At 44.3% G+C, this 21,080-nt stretch overlaps 1 protein-coding gene across 1 annotated transcript in view; it reads left to right on the top strand.

Annotated features, from left to right (window-relative positions):
* Positions 1-248: 248 nt before the first annotated feature.
* IGF2 (insulin like growth factor 2) overlaps positions 249-21,080 on the top strand; it is a 28,229-nt gene continuing 7,397 nt past the window's right edge. Inside the window, exons 1-2 of the mRNA XM_038406085.2 lie at positions 249-585; positions 14,151-14,313. Coding sequence (XP_038262013.1) covers positions 487-585; positions 14,151-14,313 — 262 coding nt within the window. The 5' untranslated portion in view covers positions 249-486. The remainder of the gene's footprint in view (positions 586-14,150; positions 14,314-21,080) is intronic.

The raw sequence follows: 21,080 nt of genomic DNA, 5'->3' as shown, positions 1-21,080 counted from the left end.
AAAGGACAGAGATTTTTTTCTGCATGGAGCAGTAGCTGCATTCAACCCCCTGAGAGGAACATTCTATGAAACCATGTTATTGAAACTTTTTTCCTAGTGTGAGACTCCGAGGGTTACACGAGAGAGAGAGAGAGAGAGGGAGGGAGGGAGGGAGGGGGAAAGAGGGGTTAGATAACTTCTGCAAGGTTATTGGCTGAGTTGCCTTGATCGTTGTTACAGTAGAAGTTGGAGCATGCCCATTGGATGGTGTATAAAAGAAGGGGCAGTGAGTGCGCTCAGCCTGTCTCCTCAGTTGTGGAGCAGCTAATTGAGACTATAGCTGCAGCTGGGAGAACCAAGCCCCACCAGCTCAGACTCTTGGAAAAGCAAGAACAAGCCAAGAGACAGCAAAGAAAAAACAGCAACATCCTCGTAAAACAGGGACTTGACACACCAAAAACCTCCCCCCCAAATTAAACTAAACAACAAACCAAGCAGGACAGAAGCATGTCAGGAGCAGAGAGATACATGGATGAATGCTCCAGTCACCCAGCCTTACTCCAGGTCTGCACACAAGAAGTTGAAAGTAGCAGTGGAAGTTTAAAGGTAAGGACAACATTAAACAACCCGTGTTGGACTTGTCTCTCGTGCCACAGCAGGCAGAGGGGGCAGCCAGGGGGCTCGCTGAGCTAAGATCAGCAGCATCCCACTTTTTGATGGTCAGCCCAGCAGATCCAGAGACTCCTCTCTCTGACTCTTCCTTCTGCTTAGCGCGCGCGCGCGTGTCCCCAGTTCACAGAAGGACGCGGGTTGGAAAGGAGCTAAAAAAGCTGCCCGGCTCGCCGCGAGAGATCTCTCTCCTGCAGGAGCGGGGGGCCGGGCTTGGCTCTTTCTTTTTTTAAGCAAGGCAGGCGGGTTTGGGTTGTGTAGCTGTGGAGTCATGCAAACAACGTGATTACAACCGGGAGCAGCATTTGGCTGGAACGCTGTATTTCTTGTTGCTGCATCCCGGCGTTTCCTGTGTAAGTGAGTGATGGTGAAGTCCTTGCAAGAGGGTGCAATGGGATATTTGCAAAAGAGACCGGTGTAGGAGGGCGAGAGTATCTATGAGCTGCTTCCCCACCCCTTTCTTCCTTGGTTGCGTGTGGAGCTTGGGTTTTGGAAACAGAAAAGCAAAAGTTCCCCCCCTGGCTGCAGTTCCCCTTTAGAGTCGCTAGAGGGACCTCAAATGACGGCTGAGTCGCTTCACTTTAAATTAGAGGACTGGACTTCTCCCAGTGAGAGCCTAACAGGTTAAAAAAGGGAACGGTGACACAAATTGCTGGCTAAGCTGTAACAGCATTGCACGGTAGGGACTCATCTGGGGACTGGCTGTATATGCACAGCTATAGAGGACTGAGAGGAGAGCTGTGCCCCTGCAAGGGGGTGGCTCACACTTAAAAAACTGGTGTATGTCTGCGCACTGCACCTGGTGGGACACTGCTCTTCACTAAGGGGAGGGGAGTTGAGATCTGTCATTGGGGGAGTGCAGGAAACTCGTATGCTAGCTCTGGACTCCTGAGCCCTTGTATGAATGGAGATACTGGCATCATGCCGGGATTCCCAGATTGGAGTTGGAGTGGAGCAGATTTTTTTTTAATGGATTTTCTGCTGCTTGTGCATGTGTGCATATGTTCATTTAAAGCTTAAAAGTAAATTAGAAGCATTGTCCTTGTATACCAGCACCACAGCCAGTATCGTGAACTGAATAGCAGGTGATCATGGGAGGCTGTGCGTGGAGAATGATGTATGGAACTCACTAGGAATGTTTATTTCATAGGCAAATACTAAGATCACCTTAAGTGTGTGTGTGCGTTTATATTAGAGCGCTCAAGTCACAACATTCTGATCTGCACTCAAATTATGGGTGTTTAGATCTCATTTCTAGTACACGAGGTCATGCAAGGTCACCTGTGGGCTATTGGACAGAACTTTAAATAAACCTCTTCTAACAAAGTATTGCATGCTTTTCTTAAGTCATTTGGCAGGGGGGAATATTAAGATTGTGCATTGTGTGGAAGGGACAGACAGTTCTTTAGCTTCAGAGCCTTAAGAGATTATTAAACGCTATTCTGAGAAACACTGCAGCATGTTCGGTCTCAGAGGAATGAAAATTTGGAGAGGAAAAACAAGAAAATGAAGCCAAAATGGAGTGAGAGTTAATGGTTGGCATGGAGCCTTCTACTTTGTGTGGAGTCTTTTTTTTTTTTTCCCTTCCTTCCTTCCCAATTGCTTTTCCCTACAGTAATTGTTTTAAGAGAGCAACTTGGAAAGGTTTTAGCACTCTGTTCAGCAGTAGGGAATTGGGGCACATGAGGAAACTTTGATTTAACATAACTGTACCAGCAGATGTGGCTGCCTTGCTTTCAACCAGTGCTACGTTAACAGGGTTTCTGATACACTAGGTTTTGCTCAGGCAACATTGAGCAATCAAGTGTAAAAATAAGACTTGTGTGGGTGGTTTTAAATAGACACTTTGCCTCTGTTTTAAACCCTTAGGTTGGAACTTCCCTATGCAAAGTATATAGTTTTCTTCCTAACACCAGGACAGGCTGTAGAGCCCAAGGTTTGCAGAAGTAGGTTTTGTTTTTTTGACATAACAGGTTGTTAGGCTTTTATTTTTTCCCCTGGGTTTGTTTGGGTCAAGGTAGGAGAGTTTAGGAGTCTGGGTCCAAGGTTTTGTGAGCATGACTCCGGTTGCATATTAAGGAAACAATGAAACCCCATAATCTGGGGCAGTAAAACCAGATGACATTTCTGGTTTGGGCTTCTCTGGACCAAAACTGACAAGTTTGGTGGTGGGGAGAATGGGTCACAGTTGCAAAACCCACTCTGATTTGTTGACAGGCACATGTTCACTTAACCTTTCAAAGGGGTTTTCTGTGAAAATTCATAAAGGGATAAACAAATCCACTTTTCCTGCCCCCCCCCCAAAGTTGTTGAGCTTTTCCCCCTTCCCAGCAAAATCTCAAAGCCAAAATCTGTGTGTGTGTGCATGCGCGCGCTTTCTACTGATGATCCTTTACTATAACTTGTGTGGGAGGATCACTGGCTGGACCATATTACTACACAGAGTCTTCATCCAAAGCCCAGTGAAGTCATTGTAAGTCTTTCCGTCGATGACAATGAGTTTTGGATCAGGCCCCAACTGCATAACAGAGCATTATAAGAAGGAATTGCTCTAGTTTTTAAAATAAAGCAAACACAGGTCTTATTTTTAGCAAGACAGGGAATCTGGTGCTTTTCCAGGATGTCACGTAGGAGCACTGCAGTTGGCCCACCCTCTCCTGTCCACTACCAGTGAATATCCTGGGACTGAGCTTTCAAATCCTACTTTGGTTTGTCTTTGCTTTAAAAGCTTCTATATTTAGAGACGAGCTGGGGCGGTGTGTGTGTGTGTGTGGTTTACAGGCTTCAGTGGGAGACGGATAAAATACACACACTGATCACTTGTATGAAATAGAATGGAAAGGGTTAACCGTGCTCTGCCAAGACCTAAAGCCAGTTCAATGTGTTGTGGGAATATCACTTGCCAGAAAACTCCAATCACCACAATTTCTGATTAAATGGCTTAACTCTTCTCTCTTTATCGTTCCACTTGCTTTGCTGTATTTGCTTCCAAAACCTGGAGTAAATCAGAAAAAAGTTAAATGAGACTATTAACACTTACTTTGAAATCCCTTCTCCAGATTCTGCCAGCTCTCTTTAGAAGAGTTAAGCAAGATTGCATTTCCCTTTTTAATGCAATAAATCAAATATTTCTGGGCTGCATACCAAAGTTTGTGCAATACACTCCCGAGTAAATAATACTGAGTACCCATTTCACCTTTTTCTAGTTTGATTTCCCCCTGGCCCCCCACATAGTTTCCCCAGCAAAGACTATTGTAGCTAACACCTACTGTACAGAGAGAGATCCCCTCAATCTCCCAGAGTGGGACAGTAAGCTGCAGGGTATGGAGGGAATCCCCCTCCCAGAGTGGGGCACGGAGGGAGCACATTTCCCATTTAAGACACAAGAAAGTAAGAGCTAACATAGTGTTGCCAGCCTCAGGCATATAACAATCAAGAGTCAGGTGCCAACAAATCATGAGATTTGCTTAAATCATGTGATTTTTAAAACTAGTAAACTTGGGGTTCATGTTATCTGCCTTCTGGTGTTTGAGAGCTGTCCTTTCATCTCAACCATGAGGGCTAGAAACTTCAGTTTTTTACAATAAAAGCTGAGAGTTTCATACAATCAGATGATTCCAGTACTTAGAGCTTTAAGGAAACACTGAATATCATGAGAACTGGCAGCTCTGGGGCTCACTAAGCATGTTCCTAGGAGACACACTGGCACGTTGTACAAAGATTAGTCCTCAGAAAACTATTGATGTTACCCTGAAGCCACTCCCTAGCAACTCACTGCCAGAGTAATGCATAGCATAGGCCTCCTTCATAATACCACTGTGCCATCCGACATGGCACTGGGCTCTAAGTTCTCCCCCCCCCCTTCCTATACAGGGAAGGCTTCTCTCTCCTGACTGTTAGAATGGCAAAGAAATCACAGTAACATCCAATGCAGGTCTTGCGCAACAGACCCACACTTGTGACATTCTAAATATTAAGATGAAACACCTTCCCCTGCACTCTTATAACTTCCAGACACTCCCAGGTCTCTGGAGTGGTAACAGCACCTCTGTCCTGAGTGTGCATTAAGTCAAGGCTTGACTTTCAACGGTGCTGAGTGTCTGCATTCTCCCATTGACTTCAGCTGGAGTTCTGGATACTCAGCACTTCTGAAAATCAGGGTCCGGATTCTAGTTTATGCTCCCATAGTGGTAGCAAGGGGCCTTTAGAGAGGAAGCATTTCCCAATGGTTTGGGCATCAGCCTGGGATCTGGGAGACTGGCTTCGCCACAGACATCCAGTGCGACTTTGGGCAGATCACTCACTCTCACTGAGCTTCGGTTCCCCATGTTTAACTGCCCTATCTCTGAGGGCTGCATTGGGGATAAAGTCATTAAAGATTGTGAGGCACCCCAGCAGGATGGTAATAGGGGAGGCACATAAGTACCTGAGATAATGTAACTGAGATTCAGGAAGTCCCTGTGTAACTGCCAGGCAATCTTCTGCCTAATATCGTTGAATACATCACTCATTATGCCTATTAACCTAGGCTTAATTCTCCCTTGCCCTGTTACATGCGTAATTACTTACACCAGTGCAAAGTGGGTGTGAAATGCAATCAAATGGGAATTGCAGCTTTACAAACCCATTCTGTAGTCTAAGCGATTTCCTCAGGGGAAGAATTGGACCTACTATCTCTGACTCAAATCTTGCAGATTGGGCCATCTCTCTAATTTGATCCTTCTGGTAGAATGAAAAGGAGTACTTGTGGCACCTTAGAGACTAACAAATTTATTAGAGCATAAGCTATTTGTTAGTCTCTAAGGTGCCACAAGTACTCCTTTTCTTTTTGCAAATACAGACTAACACGGCTGCTACTCTGAATTCTGGTAGAATGAAACTCTAAAGTGGGCCAGGCCAAATGAGGAACCTGATCAGTCAGAAAGTTTGGTAACTTGCCTGGCCGGGAGCTCACACAGGAGAGAGGCATCACAGGGGTCTAGTAGCCTAAGCGCAGACCCGCACACAAGGCACTTCTGCATTCTCAGCTCAGCTCTGGTACAGTGCCTTCGGTTGGCCTCTTATTCTCCAGCACTTGAATGGAGCTAACATAGCCAGCTGACTGTGCTGTACGTAGTTAAAAAAAAATCTGTAACAGCAATAAGGGAGGCTGTGCCACAAGCTTCAACTCATGACACAGCAGAGTGCAGGTATCCTGCATAATCTCACATGGCCACTCACCTATTGTTGGCATACCACAACACAGGTGTGACTGCTATTTCAGCATATCTGAGTACAGCTCAGGGCTTGTCTAATTATTATTAGGGCTGTCAAATGATTAAAACAATTAATTGCGATTAATCACAGTTTTAATTGCACTGTTAAACAATAATAGAATATCATTTATTTAAATAGTTTTGGATGTTTTCTATATTTTCAAATACATTGATTTCAGTTAGTACACAACACAAAGGACACAGTGCTTATTTTGTTATTATTCCTGATTACAGATATTTGCACTGTTAAAAAGATAAACCAATGAAATAGTATTTTTCAATTCGCCTCATGCAAGTACTGTCATGCGATCTCTTTATCATGAAAGTGCATTACAGGGTGGGGAATTACAGGTAGGACCCTGTAGATATAAACAAACTTGTCTTAGCGATTGACTGAACAAGAAGTAGGACTGAGTGGACTTGTAGGCTCTAAAGTTTTACCTTGTTTTATTTTTGAATGCAGTTAAGTAACAAATATACATTTGTGTTTTGCACTTTCACGATAAGGAGATCACACTTCAGTACTTGTATGAGGTGAATTGAAAAATACTATTTCTTTATCTTTATTACAGTGAAAATATTTGCAATCAAATTAATAACAGTAAGCACTGTGCACTTCACATTGTGTAGTAATTGAAATCAATATATTTAAAAATGTAGAAAAACATTCAAAAATATTTATAAAAAATTGAAATTGGAATTGTTTAACAGTGAAATTAAAACTGCAATTAATCACAAATAATTTTTTAAATCAAGGTAATTTGATTTGAGTTAACTGTGATTAATTGACAGCCCTAATTATTATTTTTTTTGTACTGGAATAGCTGTACCAATGTAGCTATAATAGAGAAGAAAACCCTGTATGGATGAGCTTCACCGGGACAACTTTAGTGGCACTTAGAGGCCCCAAATCAGGGATCAGGGCCCCACTGTGCAAGCCATTGTGAAAACAGCCTCTTTCTCTGAAGAGATTACTATATAAACTTGCCCCAGTTTCAGCCCCATTTTGCCCCAGTGCAAATGCATCTGCACTGGGGCTTTACATGAGTGTAGCTTATATCAGTGCAAAAATCCCTGAAACAGACAAGCTGTTTTAGATCGCCACTCTGAAATGTGGTGGAGGGTAAATAGACACACCTGAGTAGGGTGACCAGATGTCCCGATTTTATAGGGACAGTCCCAATATTTGGGGCTTTTTCATAAGCATCTATTACCCCCAACCTCTGTCCTGATTTTTCACACTTGCTATTTGGTCACCCTATACCTGAGTCAGTGTGGGGCGGATGGCATGATGCAGGTGAATAGGATTCATGCTCTTGTCTTGTTTCAGCTCCTCGCTTGTTCACTGACAGTGCTGGGGAAGCAGATGGTAGAAGCCTGTTATCATCTAAGGGAATCCTTAGTTTGATTTACTTGACCAGTGAGGGACCAATCAGCCTGGGTAACTGAGAGGAATAACTTGCATCCTCCCACTTGCAGCGGGCCTGGAAGAGGCAGCTTTTGTGTGGGTTCAGTACAGAGGCTTCTCCCCACACTGCTTCTCCAGTAGACCCTGACCTAGAGGGACGACTTTCTCTGGAGGGGAGAGAGATATTCAGTCTCTCTCTCTCTCTCTCTCTCTCTCCCCGTCACAGGCAATTTCATTTGGGGCCCTGTAGACTGATGCACACAAGTAGAGGAACAGCTCCTCTGCTGAACAGTGTGGAAACATTGTGCAGGAGCCGGTGTCGCTGAATGAGCAGAGAAATTGCAATGAGCTGAGGAGAGAGCGAGGAGCCAAAGACAAATGTTACAGTAAAACTAACCACTCTAGGGACACTACGCTACAAAAAAATAACCATGTTTAAACTCGTATAAAACATGCTTGTGGCCCAACGAGCTTTCTAAACCTGGTGGATTTTTACTTGTCTCTGTGTAGAGAAAATCATATTATAATGACGTTATTGGATAATTTAACCCTAGTAAGGACTATTTGACTTCGTGTCCGTGCCGGCAAGAAGAAACAGCATTATACACACAGCTGAGCCAACCTGATTTCACAAGAGTGCAACGGGTTGATTTTTTTTTTCCTAGTGAAGACACCCCTCTCCCCCCTGCCATGGTGCTGTGCACCTTACATCTTAGCCAGAAAAACTTCCTGAGTAGGTTGAATATTGCCAGCCATTTTCAGCCCTAATTTATTTGTATTATATTAGTGCCTAAGACCTCATTGTGCTAGATCCTATACACACAGTAAGAGACTGTCCCAGCCCTGAAAAACGTACAGTCAAAATAGATAAGACAGCCAAAGGGTGGAAGAAAGGCAGTATCATCCCTATCTTACCAGTGGGGAACTAAGGCAAGGGCAGATTAAGAGACTCGCCCAAGGTCACACAGCAAGGTCGTGGCAGAGTTGGGAACTGAACCTAAATCTCTCCGACAACAGGCAGCATACCCCAACTGGAATTTAGGAGTCTTCCTCCTGCAAAGTGATTTTGTAACCAGAAAAAAATAGGCTTTGTACATTTGTGGAAGTGACCTCGAAACACCTTTCCCCTTCCAGATTGGGGTGGGATGTAACTGGAGAGGAAAGAGAGCAGATTGAATGACCTCCAGGCACTCTCTGCAAGTGACAATGTCACAGAGGTCAGAAGACCCATACAGAACTTGTCATGCAGTCAAGCCTGCTGGGTATTCCAGAGAATAAACATGGCAAATGAATAAATAAAGGTCTATGGGATTGTGTGGGGTTGCAGCTGCTTTAACCAGGGAGAAAGTGCAGCACTAGGTAGTAAATATGCTTTTTGCTTGCTTGCTTGCCTGTCTGGTTTCTCATTACATTGTTCTGTGGAAGGGAAGGGAAAAAAATACACGCAAGGTAAAAATCACCCTGAGACCTGTCTGTCTGGAAAGAGCCAGCATTCAGAGTAAGAGGAGGGGTTATAGACTAGGCAGTTCATTAGATCACACATGACCATATCGGTATTGGGTTAGATTACAGCATCAGTACCATCTCTGGCCTCACAGCCTTTAATACAGGGCATTTAAAAGGGGCTCTGTACCTAAGTCAGTGGGTCATTTTTAGGGTGGAGAGTAAACTGATGGCACGTGTTTACTCTGTATGGGTAGAAAGGCTGGGGGCCCAGCTTAAATGGTAATTAAGTCTGGAGGTGCTGGCATTTTCCAAAGGAACTGAAGTTTTTTCCCACAGAACTGGAGTGTATCAGGTTGCACTGCTGACAAAAACTCTCCCTCCTGGTATGTGTTTATTCTCTCATGGTACATGGTAGGGATGGAGAGACTAAGGGAAAAAACAGTTGTGGGCATCTCTGCTTGGGACTAGTCTATAGCTGCTTCTTTGGTTAAGGTGAAAGCTCTGGCAGGGAGGGGAAGAGCTGAATACAGGTCACCTGGGGCTTAATGCATCACTGGAGTAACTCCATGGAAGCATTTGGCCTCAGGTGTTTCGTCCACGGGGGTCTGTAGCTACTTGCTGCTCTGGTTTCTCTGCTAGTGCACACAGGTGGGTAGAAAAGAAGCTCTCTTCTCTGTTCTCTGTCAAGCCGCCTGTCTGGGGTAGAGGGTGTCACTGCCAGGACAGGGGACTTGTAATGAGTTTAGACTAGAGGTACCAGAGAGGAACCGATGTGTCTAGCTCTACTCCCTTCAGAATATCCCATCAATTCCCTTGTGTGATTAGGATGGGGATGGAAATAGGTAGCTGGATACTAGCTTGCTTGGAGAGGGGTGGGTCAGAGGAAGTGACCTTTGTTCCAGAGCGGCTACCCCTTGTGTTTTGGACATGACTTATTTCTGGGTTTTGAAACAGGCAGGCTCTCTGTGCATGGCAGCTTCCAGAGCAGACCCACAGTGCTGACTCGCAGCAGGGGGGTCGCTTGCTTGCATGACAGATGTTCTTAAAGTGTGACGTTAGTAGCTAATGTTGCAGATACAAGTATACAGGCTTGTGGTCTGGGAGAGGATTTTATCGGGGCTCTTTCAAGATTCAGAGACAGACAAAGCCCGATATCTTAGTCCTTCTATGGAGGATTGTTTTTTTGCCCAGATTAGTCAAACATAAAATTAAGCAATCCCCTTCTGAGGAACTGACTGTGGTGGGATAGGGATGGGGGTGGGGATGGGAAGGGGGAACTGATGACAAGTTTCTTGGTTAACCATGGTGCTCATGTGAGCAGGAGGTTAATTGGAAGTGGGGGATGATTTGGTTGTCCTTAAGCCCTATATCAGCTACTTGTGCAATGACACTGCCTATACACCACCTGCTACCCTAGTGATGAGCTGCAAGCTTAGCTTAAGCCCCAGGGGACATTAAGCAATCAGAAGCCTCATAAAAATGGGATAATTGTGCTAATTAGAGATCACAACCATGATGTTGCTACATCTGAAATATGACTGAAGTGCACAGGAAGTACTGAGGTAATGTCAGGGAGCACTGGTCACAACTCCCAGCCCAGGCCATTAGATCAGGTTAAAGCCTTCTCATAGGAAACACTCTAGCTTGGAAGGGTGTATGAAAATGAAATCATGGCTCAGTGATATTCCTGGTGTTTCTCAATGGAGGTGCAGTGCAAGGCAAAACCTCAGTAAGTGACTAAGAACTTGATCCCATTGAAGTCCTCACTGACCTCAGTAGTGCAGGGTCAGATTCGAAATGTCATAAGAACATAAGAACAGCCATACTAGGTTAGACCAATGGTCCATCTAACTCAGTATCCTGTCTTTGACAATGACCAGCCTTGGATGCTTCAGAGGAAATTAACAGAACAGGGCAATTATTGAGCGATCCATCCCCTGTCGTCCAATCCCAGCTTCTGGCAGGCAGATGTTTAGGGACACCCAGAGCGGGGGTTGCATCCCTGACCCTCACTATTAGCCATCGATGGACCTATCCTCCATGAACTTTTCTAATTCTTTATTGAAGCCAGTTATACTTTTGGCCTTCATAACACCCCCTGGCAATGAATTCCACAGGTTGACTGTGTTGTATGAAGAAGGACTTCCTTATATTTGTTTTAAACCTGCTGCCTATTAATTACATTGGGTGGCCTCTGGTACTTGTGTTATGTGAAGGCTTGCTAGAGCTTATGCACTTTTCTGTTTTTCTCAGTAAGATTTGACTTCTAATTTTTAAAAGCCTCTTTTACTCTGTTTAGCCATGGTGGAAATTTTTTGGTCCGCTTACTTTTTAAAATATATTTGTGGCATACATATAGTTTGAGCCTCTATTATGGAGGTGTGTGTGGGTGGGGGTTTAAATCCATGCAGCTTACAACTATTTCATTCTTGTGATTGTTCCTTTTAATTTCTGTTTAACTGGCCTTCTCATTTCTGTGTAGTTCCCCTATTTTGAAGTTAAATGCTACTGTGGCAGGTTTCTTTGGTATTTTCCCCTTTATAAGGATGTTAACTTTAATTTAATTAATGTGCTATTACCAAGCACTTCAATTGTATTCACGTCTTAGACCAGATCCTATGTACTATTTAGGATTAAACCAAGAATTGCCTTGCCTTGTAAGTTCCAGGACTAGCTGCTCCAAGAAGCAGTCATTAATGGTGTCTAGAAATTTTATCTCTGGATCGCACCTGAGGTGACATGTTCCCAGTCAATATGGGGATAGTTGAAATCCCCCATTATTATTGGGTTTTCTGTTTTTGTAGCCTCTCTAATCTCCCTGACCATTCACAATTACTGTCGCCATCATGGTCAGGTGGTTGGTAGTATATTCCTATTGCTATACTCTTATAACTCAAGCATGGAATTTCTATCCAGAGAGATTCTGTGGTACAGTTTGATTCATTTAAGATTTTTACTATATTCAGCTCTATGCTTTCTTTCACATATGGTGCCACTCCCCCAACAGTGCAATGTACTGTGTCAGTCCTATATATTTTGTACCCTGGTATAACTCTGTCATATTGATTATCATTGTTTCACCACGTTTCTGTGATGCCTGTTATCAATATCCTCATTTAATACCAGGCACTCAAGCTCACCCTGTCTTAGTATTTAGATTTCTTGCATTTGTATACAAGTACTTATAAAATTTGTCAATATTTAGTTGTCTGCCTTCCTATGATGTAACTGAATAGAACTCTTTTGATTGACTGTTTCTCTTCAGTTCCTACCTGTACTTTATCAACTTCTATCCTCTCCTCCTTACTAGGATATAAAGTATCCCCTTTAATAAATCCTCCCTTAAGAGATGTGTCTGACTGAACCTTGTGCTCCTCCGCACCTGTCAGTTGTCCCCCAGCCCTTAGTTTAAAAACTCCTCTACAACCTTTTTAATTGTACATGCCAGCCTGGATATCTGGTCTGAACTGCAGCATCTTCCAATCGGAGGATTTTAGGAGTGTTGCCAGGTTAGGAAGACTAACAAGTACCCAATGTACTGGCTTGTGGGAACACAAGCCAGGACTACAAGGGACAGTGGCAGATCGTATCAGTTTATGCCTCCTGTTTGGACCAGCAAGTGAGGATATGATGTGCATCTTTCTCTTTGCTGCTTCTTCAGAACATGTCTTCATACAAGCTAGTTGAAATCATGTGTTGGGCATGGATATGAGGCCTGAATTACAGAACTAGGTCGGGGTGTTCTGAGTGGAGGCTCTGGCTCAGATCCATCTCTAAAAAAAAAAAAATCAAACATTAAAATTGTAACAGGGAAAAAGATGACACTTACTGGAGGAGTCCTTGGCTCCCCTTCATATGTCCCTGCCATTCTTGGCCCATGTGGCCTTTTATTTTTCGTGATCTAAAGGGACTAGTAACCATTGTAAAGTCAGGTTATTTCTGTCACTGGTGGGTTGAGCTGTACTCTACTATGAAAATTGGTAGGAAGGATGGCTTTGTGGATAGGGCATTGGGTTGGAAAGAAGACTTGAATTCAATTCTTGGCTCAGTCACAGACTTCCTCTGTGACCCTGGGCAAGTCTCCTTTATCTACCCTATGCCTCTCTTCCCCATCTGTAAAACAGGGATCAAACCATGAAATTTGGATAAAATCCAGATTCTGTGGTGATGAGAGCCAAATAAGTACATAGATAATACGGCATTTTTTCCTCACTAACTGTGGACCTCAAATTTGCCTTATTCTAGTTGCCATCTTGCCATTCTCTCCCCCTGCAGTTCTGACTGGATTTCAGCAACCACATTCACTATGCTGCTTTATTTCAGGGTTTTCTCTGGAGGGGCTTATCACTGAGGTATCCCTGTCTCCAGTCATGCATGGTTTTAGCCTCTTCGCTCCTGAGAGGTATTAGCCCCATTTTAAAGAGGCTGAAAGTGGGACACTGAGGTAAAGGGACTTGCCTGAGGCCACCCAAAGGTGTGTGATAGCACTTAATGGAGTTACATACACACCCAAGAGGAATCAATTATTGATTGATATCATGCTAGGGAGGGGAACCTGAGGTACAGATTTTGTGATGGAGGGCATTAGGCATTGGCCTTTAAACCTACTGGAGATCTGGGTTCAAATCTTGATTTAGGCCACAAATAAAGTAAGATAAGTTGGTGCTTTAACCCTAGACTATTGGTCTGCATGACCACCACAACCAACTTTCTCACTCCCCCTTTCCAGACACACATTTGGCAGTCAGTGCTCAGAGGCCTGGAACTGGAATAGAAGGGGATGAAGCACGTCAGTACTGAGGTTCATGGCTGGTGTTGAATAGAGAAATGATAGCACATAACAGTCCCACAGAATCACAGTTTAAATTATTGCTATAGAAAACAGCCCTACCTACGATGCCTTAGTCCTAACGTTTGGTGTCTGAAAGAATAATGTTGTGTTTCCATAAGAAAAAGAATGACAGTTCTAAGGGATCTCTTTGGAACCCCACCTTTAGTCTCCCAAAGATTGTTTTCAAAGCTCAGCTCCTGAGATTGACTGAGCAAAAAGGAGAAGATGCGTCTGATGGCAGCAACCTGTCCTTGGCTGTGACAAAACTGGGAACTTCTCTCAGAGGCAGAATCTTCTCTGGGTGACTGAGAGGAGGTGTTGTTTTGTGGGAGCCAGCTGTATGCAAGTGACAAGATGAATGTTGTCTGGCAGTTGCTTGTTTTTAACCACTGACAGAAGAGTCTGAATGCTTCGCAAATAAGCTAAAGAGCACGTGCTTCTCCTTACACAAACAGTCACAAGCCCTCCTATGCACGCACACAGGCATGTTGTGCTTGGTGCCTAGAGAACACTCAAGTGGGGTTCTGCATCATAGTTAACATTTTGAATTTGTGTCTCTCAGGTGCAGAGGATGTGCGCTTCTAGGCGGATACTGCTGCTCGCACTCACCTTCCTGGCATACACGGTGGACTCCACGTCGGCATATGGCACTGCTGAAACACTCTGTGGTGGGGAACTAGTAGACACACTGCAGTTTGTCTGTGGGGACAGGGGCTTCTACTTCAGTAAGTAGCTCTGGCATTTTTTTTGTGTTGAATTGACTGGCTACTTGTGCATCAGGGAAGCCAGAGGGGCATGCAGCAGGAAATGTTCTCCTCCAAAGACACATTAGCGCAGACACAATCACACGTGCTTCTTCATCCCTGTGGATGAACAGGTGACTTCTAAGAGCACTGGTCCCACATCCCTGATGGGTAGCTCACACTAGAATGAGCTTTGTCTCCCGGGAAATGAGCTGAATGCTAGTAAAGATCTCTCTGACTGAAGGTGCCATAGTGCATGTTCTGGTATCAATACCCCCATGTGCCCAGCATTAGATCTAACATAACTTACCCTGGCTCAATGCACCACCCACAAAGTGAAGGCTATGGGAAATACTCTAGCCATTGTGATAAGACATGTGCAAGAGAGTAGAGAATCTGTGCCCTCTTTTGTGTCACCTTACTCCCATTTTGCACCGATATAAGTGACTACCCAAGGAGCAAGACAGGGGGGTCAGGCCCCAAGTGTGATGAAGACTCTACCATATTGGCGGAAGCCCTTGTTTTTCATGCATGTGGCTGTGCCAGAAGTGTCAAAAGGAAGCTGCCCGTTAAGCTAGGAGTATTCGCTGGGCAGAAAACTCCCATATCCGAGGTGGAGCAGGGAGATTGCTGGGAAGTTGATCACACTGGTGCAAGAATGCAATTGCCATAACGATTTTCCCAAGCCATTTTCTTATTATTGCATGCTCAATCTGTGCCCTGCATGTTCAATTTGTGCCCTGCATGTGTGAAAGCTTGTACATACACCCAGACATACGCATCCAATTAGGCATTCCGCTTACAGTTTTACCTGAGGCTTACGGACAAAAGCTGCCAATAACAATATAAATTGATTTAAGAGGAAATACTCATTTTTCCATTTTTATCTGTGCAGCTCTGGTAGTCTGCATTTGTCTATTTCAGGCCACTCCCAGTGAATTTCAAAGGCCCCAAGCATGGATAATGACCCGCTGCTGACAATAGTAGTTGACAGTCCTTTCCCAAACTGTTGCTCTGTAACTGGTGTAAAAAAAAAAAATTGGTTAGCTGCTGGCATACAGGGCAAAAATGTCTTCGGCTGAGTTACTGGAACTATGGTAGAGACCCAATCACATCACGCTTTCCGTCACAATATCACATTGTTTTGTTCCATTTATACTAGCAGCTAAAAGATTCAACAACTGTGAGGTATAAGAGAGGAAGGATGAACATACTGTGGATAGTACCAGGCCATTTTCCTCATGTAGACAGGGTCACACTTCATCCCTTCAGCCTTATGTTGGGCAAATTCATTTCTGCAGTGAGGATGCAGCTCTGCTGGTTTCAGTAGGTTGAACATTAGGAAATTTGAATTTGTCGCAAGAGTCTTGTTGAGATATTTCAGTCAAAGGACACTATTTCTCCCTCCCCCAATTAAAGAATTCTTCTATCTTGCTATTCGTTTGCTGACTGAACTGCTTTAATCTAATTGCAGGAGTAACACTGAAAGACAAGTATAATTTGTAGGAAGATGGCCAGGAGAGGTAAAGATAGCTAGCAAATGCACTCCCTGTTATAAATTCTCCCCTCCCTTACCTCCCATTTGACTTAGGCTAATTAGTGGCAATTCTCAATCTAAATTGGTAATCAACTGTATAAGATTTATTTTGAGATACAGGGGAAATTTGCTTTCTGAAATATTGATATCTAGATTTCAGTTTTCAGGGGGAAGAGGAATGGCTACATTTAGAAAAGAACCCAAATCTCAGCTTTGAATCTCCACCCCCAAAGTGGTTTGATCTGAACTTTGAGGTTTGGTTCAGCTCAACTGATGTCGCATCAGCTCTGTTTTGCCTCATCTCGCAGGAGCAGAAGGAGGTTCCAAAACTTTCATAGTGCAGACCACATTGAGATTGTCTCCTGGACCCATCACTTACAATTCGTGATGGTATAGAATCATAGTGTCATAGAACTGGAAGGGACCTCGAGAGGTCATCTACTCCAGTCCTCTGCACTCAAGGCAGGGCTAAGTATTCTCTAGAGACCATCCCTGAAAGGTGTTTGTTCTAATCTGCTCTTAAAAATCTCCACTGAGGGAGATTCTACAACCTCCCTAGGCAATTTATTCTGGTGTTTAACCACCCTGACAGGTAGTTTTTCCTAATGTCCAACCTAAACCTCCCTTTTTGCAATCCATTGCTTCCTGTCCTATCCTCAAGACGTTGAGAAGAACAATTCTTCTCCCTCTTCCTTGTAACCACCTTTTATGTACTTGAAAATTATCATGTCCCCTCTCAGTCTTTTCTTTTCCAGACTAAACAAACCCAATTTTTTCAATCTTCCCTCATAGGTCATGTTTTCTAGACCTTTAATCATTTTTGTTGCTCTTCTCTGGACTTTCTCCAATTTGTCCATATCTTTCCTGAAATGTGGTGCCCAGAACTGGACACAGTATGGTGCACTGTCCCTCGATTGGCCGTCCCAGTGGCACAGCAGTGAAATATTAAGAATGCTACTAAGAATTTTTAGCTGCACTGGTGTGATTGAGCAGCTGATCATAAACTGTCACCATGTCACCAGCTACTTTTCTGCAGACCACTAGCAAGTGCTCCAGGGGCTACAGTTCTGGAAGCTGGTTTGGAGCACTTCCTTTCTGTTGGTTAGCTTAGCTGCAAGAGTTTGCAGTTCTAGCTACTCTTTCTGTTCTCATCTTCTGCCTTCCACGTTTCCTTCTATCAACAGACCACATACCAAAGTTCTGCTGAGACTATAGGACCAGAGACTTGCTTTACTAGCCAATTGTGAAGAGGATAGCTCTGTCTGGGTCTAACACCTCTTCCTCTCTGTCTATATATAGTTGAGTGTCTGTCTCTCTCTCCTTTTGTGCGTTTTTCTCCCCTCCCCCTCTCTGGGGAGGAAAGGGAATGGGGCTTTTGTTTTGCTGACATACGGACCTCCTTTCACCTCAAGTAACCCTTTCTTCCAGTCCAAAATAAAAACACTTTTGAAGGCAGATAAGCAGCTTCATGCCAAGCGGCAAATACTCTTTTCTTCTCTCGATTTTTCTGAAGTGTCCCTGTGCCCAGGGAGAGGAAATAAAACCAGCCCAAGCCGATGTTAATCCTTTACCACCTAACAAGGGGTGCTTCATAGGACTTGCAATGTAAATCAAATTACACCTTGCAAGTCATGGGAACATGTCACTATACTGAGACTCTGGGCATAGAGGAGCATAGCATAGAAAAAATGCTTATTAGCTCTGAAAAAGCCCTCAGTGGTATCTGAATTAGAATGCACCCTAATGATCTAAGGAACTTTCTCTTTAGTTTATCTCCTGCTCATTGTGCTGAACTGAGTATTCGGAAAATTCTGGCTTTACTTTTCAAAACTGGGGCCAGATTTTTCATAACTGCTTAGCACCGGGCAGCTCTCATTGAGAACGCTGGCTGCTCAGCATGCCATTTAAACAGTGCTTAATTTGTAGTGAAAGAGGTACCGGGGCTCAAGCAATTAGGTGCTGGGGTTCAAGCAATTTTTTTTACTTCCATAACTGATGCGGCAAGCCCAGAAGTGCCGGGGCTATAAACTGCCAAGCCTAGAGTTACTGGGGCTTAGCTCTGGCAAGCCCTGGCACAAATTAAGCACAGCATTTGCATGCATACAGGGGAGGTGAACCTGTTGGATAATCTGGCCCCACACGCACTGATGAGCTCCTCCTGCATCTATCAGAGAAAGGTCTAAACACTAAAATGTTTTGATTTATTTCATGCATCGCTTCTCTTCCAGCACTGGGATTTTCACAGGAACCCACTGCTATACATCAGTATGAAAGGAAATAATTTTAAAAAGTCAATTAAAACTAAAGCACTAGGCAGGCATCGCTGGGAGGCATAGCACTGTTGCATTTAGGTGCCTTCATTAGCCCTGGTTGCTGTAGAGTCAGAGCACCTCTCAAACATCCTGGGCTTGATTCTCCATTGCTCTGCACTGTGGTGTTGCCATTTGCACCAGTGCCTGGTGGATGCAAGATCCCATCAGATCAGAATGGCAACACTTTATACCCGCTTTAGACTGGTGTCACTGACAATACAGGGGTGCAAAGCAATGGAGAGCTTGGTCAATGCATTTATCTGGTGAAGCAGGGAAGTACACCGGAAGTACACAGTGTATGGGACTAAAAATTAAATTCACTTGGGAGAATCAGAATCGCCAACCTCAGGTGTTCATAAATAATGAGATTATCTTAAAAATATGCATTGGATTCTTTTTTATATGCCCTCTGGATTCGGAGCCTTTAGGACTCACATTTTCAAGCTCTTCTGTACAAGATCAAGAAATTTATGAATGACATGAAAGGGGAGATTACTTAGATTGCAGGGTCTTTGGGGCAGGGTCCATCTCTTTGTTGTGTATTTGCACAGCGCCTAGCACAGTGGGTCTTGGTCCACGCCTGGGGGCTCCTAGCTACCATCGCATTACAAATAATAAATATTAATCGTGACTCCCAAGAGCCGCGGCTCTAAAAGAAATACAAACGATCATGGAGATTATCGGTATTGAAACTAACTTTAATGGTGGTGCCTAGTTAATTACCAGAGGACCATTTCTGCTGGGCTGTTAGGACAAAAGGATGACACACTGAGTCAGTGCTGGTGCTGGTGTTGCTCGACTGAGGGGATGGGATAGATGAGAGAAATCATCTCTTTTTATATAAACCATAAAAAAGTTTTGCACTTTTAAAAATACTTTTTTGCTTTGTCTTGTAAGCTCTGTGGGATAGGGATTGGCATTGTCTGTGTAGCACCCAGTACCACGGGGCCCGGATGCTACTGTCGCCCAACAGCGATAAATGGAAATGGAGAGAATGTACTTGCTGCTCTCCAGGGTCCCAATCCTGTAACCGTTACTCCTGAAGAAAACTCTGAGAGAGCCCACTGATGTTTAAATGGAATTCACAAATGAATGAGATCTGCAGGAATAGTCCAAAGGCAACAGTTCTTCTGGGTGCACTCCTAACTCCAGGCCTTGTATCTAAAGAGTGTGGGGGTTTTTCTTTGGTTTAAGCCAGTAGTTTTCAACCTGTGGTCTGAGGACTCTGCCAAATATGTGTAAGATTTCCAAGGGGCCTGCACCTCCATTTGAAATTTTCTAGGGGTCCACAAATGAAAAAAGGTTGAAAACCACTGGTTTAAGGGGGTGAGCCAGTGGAGATATTGTTTCTCTCTGTTCTGCATGGAAATGAGCTAAAACTGTAATATTTAAATCTAGATCTCGTGCACCCCCAGGGGATAAGGGTTGGAGGAATATTTTGATCTGGGATTCTGCTTCACCTCCTCTCCATTTCTGTATTTAGTGAGAGAGGATGCAAAAGTGTTTTGCGGTAGCGGAGAAAAGTGGGGAAACAACAGTTCTGAGACATGTGAAGAATCCACATCCTCCTTCAGCTGGTACCAAATATGTGATTTTCCCTTCCATCAAATCATTTTAGGAGGAAATTTGGGGAGAGACACGCTGAAAACAGTTTGCAATGAAAACTCCTATGACCCTCTCACAATGTAGTATAAACCTCTCCCCTTTGTAGCCAGGTCCTCCGCTGGTGTAAATCAGTGGAGCTTTTGCCAATTTATACCAGCTGAGGATCCGGCCCTAGAGGTTAAGTGATCTTGCAGGAGTTTTGGACTGTTCTTGTATTTGAACAAAGCACTTGTGAAGATTTTCCTCTGAGGCTGATGAGAGGAGAGAGTGGCAGAAAACCAGCTCTCTAAAATGAGTTGGATGTCAAAACACCAAACCTTGTGTGAAAGTTTCCGAGAGATGCTCCCGACTCGCTGCTACCCAGACTCTTCTACAGTCCAACACAGTGATGCAAAGGTAGCATTGAAGGCTATTGTTCTGACCAGGAAGCTTTTTGCACCAATGAGAGTGACTGCACTATGAGCAGGATGATGGTGCTTTAGGCTCAGAGGCATTAGAATGAGGGGTGTAGGGCCAAGAGTCTGACACCAGGGTTAGGGCCTCAGCAGGAGCAAGGGACTCCTGCTATGAGCAAAAAAAACAGAACCAGGGAGAGGGGTGGGTAGAAAGGAAGACCTGGATCTGGAATTGTTGGAATAGGGGCAGTGGAGGAGGGCAGAATGGGGGGGTGTCTGACTTTTCTGTAAACAGCAGCTCCTGTTTCCTCCTTTCCAACAGCTGATAAGAATTTAGCTCTTTCCAACAGCCACTTATGCTGACAGGGCACATTCTTTCTCTCTGCCATTCCTCACAATAACACTTGGAAAAAGAAGGGGGGGGGGGGAGGAGTTGCTGCTGGGTGGGGGGGGAGGGGCAGGCGGGGGGGACTGAGACAATGGCTGTGACTGCCCAGCCATCTGACAAAGGCTTTCTTGTTAGTCTCTACATTCCTCTGACAGGGGAGAGGGGATTGTTTACACCCAAAGTCTCATTCCATTTGGCTTGGTGCTTGACTGATTGGAGAAACTGGGGGGACCGGAGAATCCTAAAATTTCTCCTGTGTGTGGCACGCAAACACATAGTGCATACACGCTGCTTCCTCCCCACGCAGCCGTGAACAAATACATGCATTTCCCCCACCCCGTGCACAGACATGCATGTGTGCATCCCACCCTACCCCACACACATACAGCTATGCACATAGAATCATAGAACTGGAAGGGACCTCGAGAGTCATCTGGTCCAGTCCCCTGCACTCATGGCAGGACTAAGTATTATCTAGAGTATCCCTGACAGGTGTCTGTCTCAAACACAAT

The sequence above is a fragment of the Dermochelys coriacea genome, chromosome 6, assembly GCF_009764565.3.
Source record: "Dermochelys coriacea isolate rDerCor1 chromosome 6, rDerCor1.pri.v4, whole genome shotgun sequence".
NCBI classification, from domain to species: domain Eukaryota; kingdom Metazoa; phylum Chordata; order Testudines; family Dermochelyidae; genus Dermochelys; species Dermochelys coriacea.
Note: the sequence above shows the minus strand (reverse complement) of the source record. Positions and strands in the feature narration are given on the sequence as shown.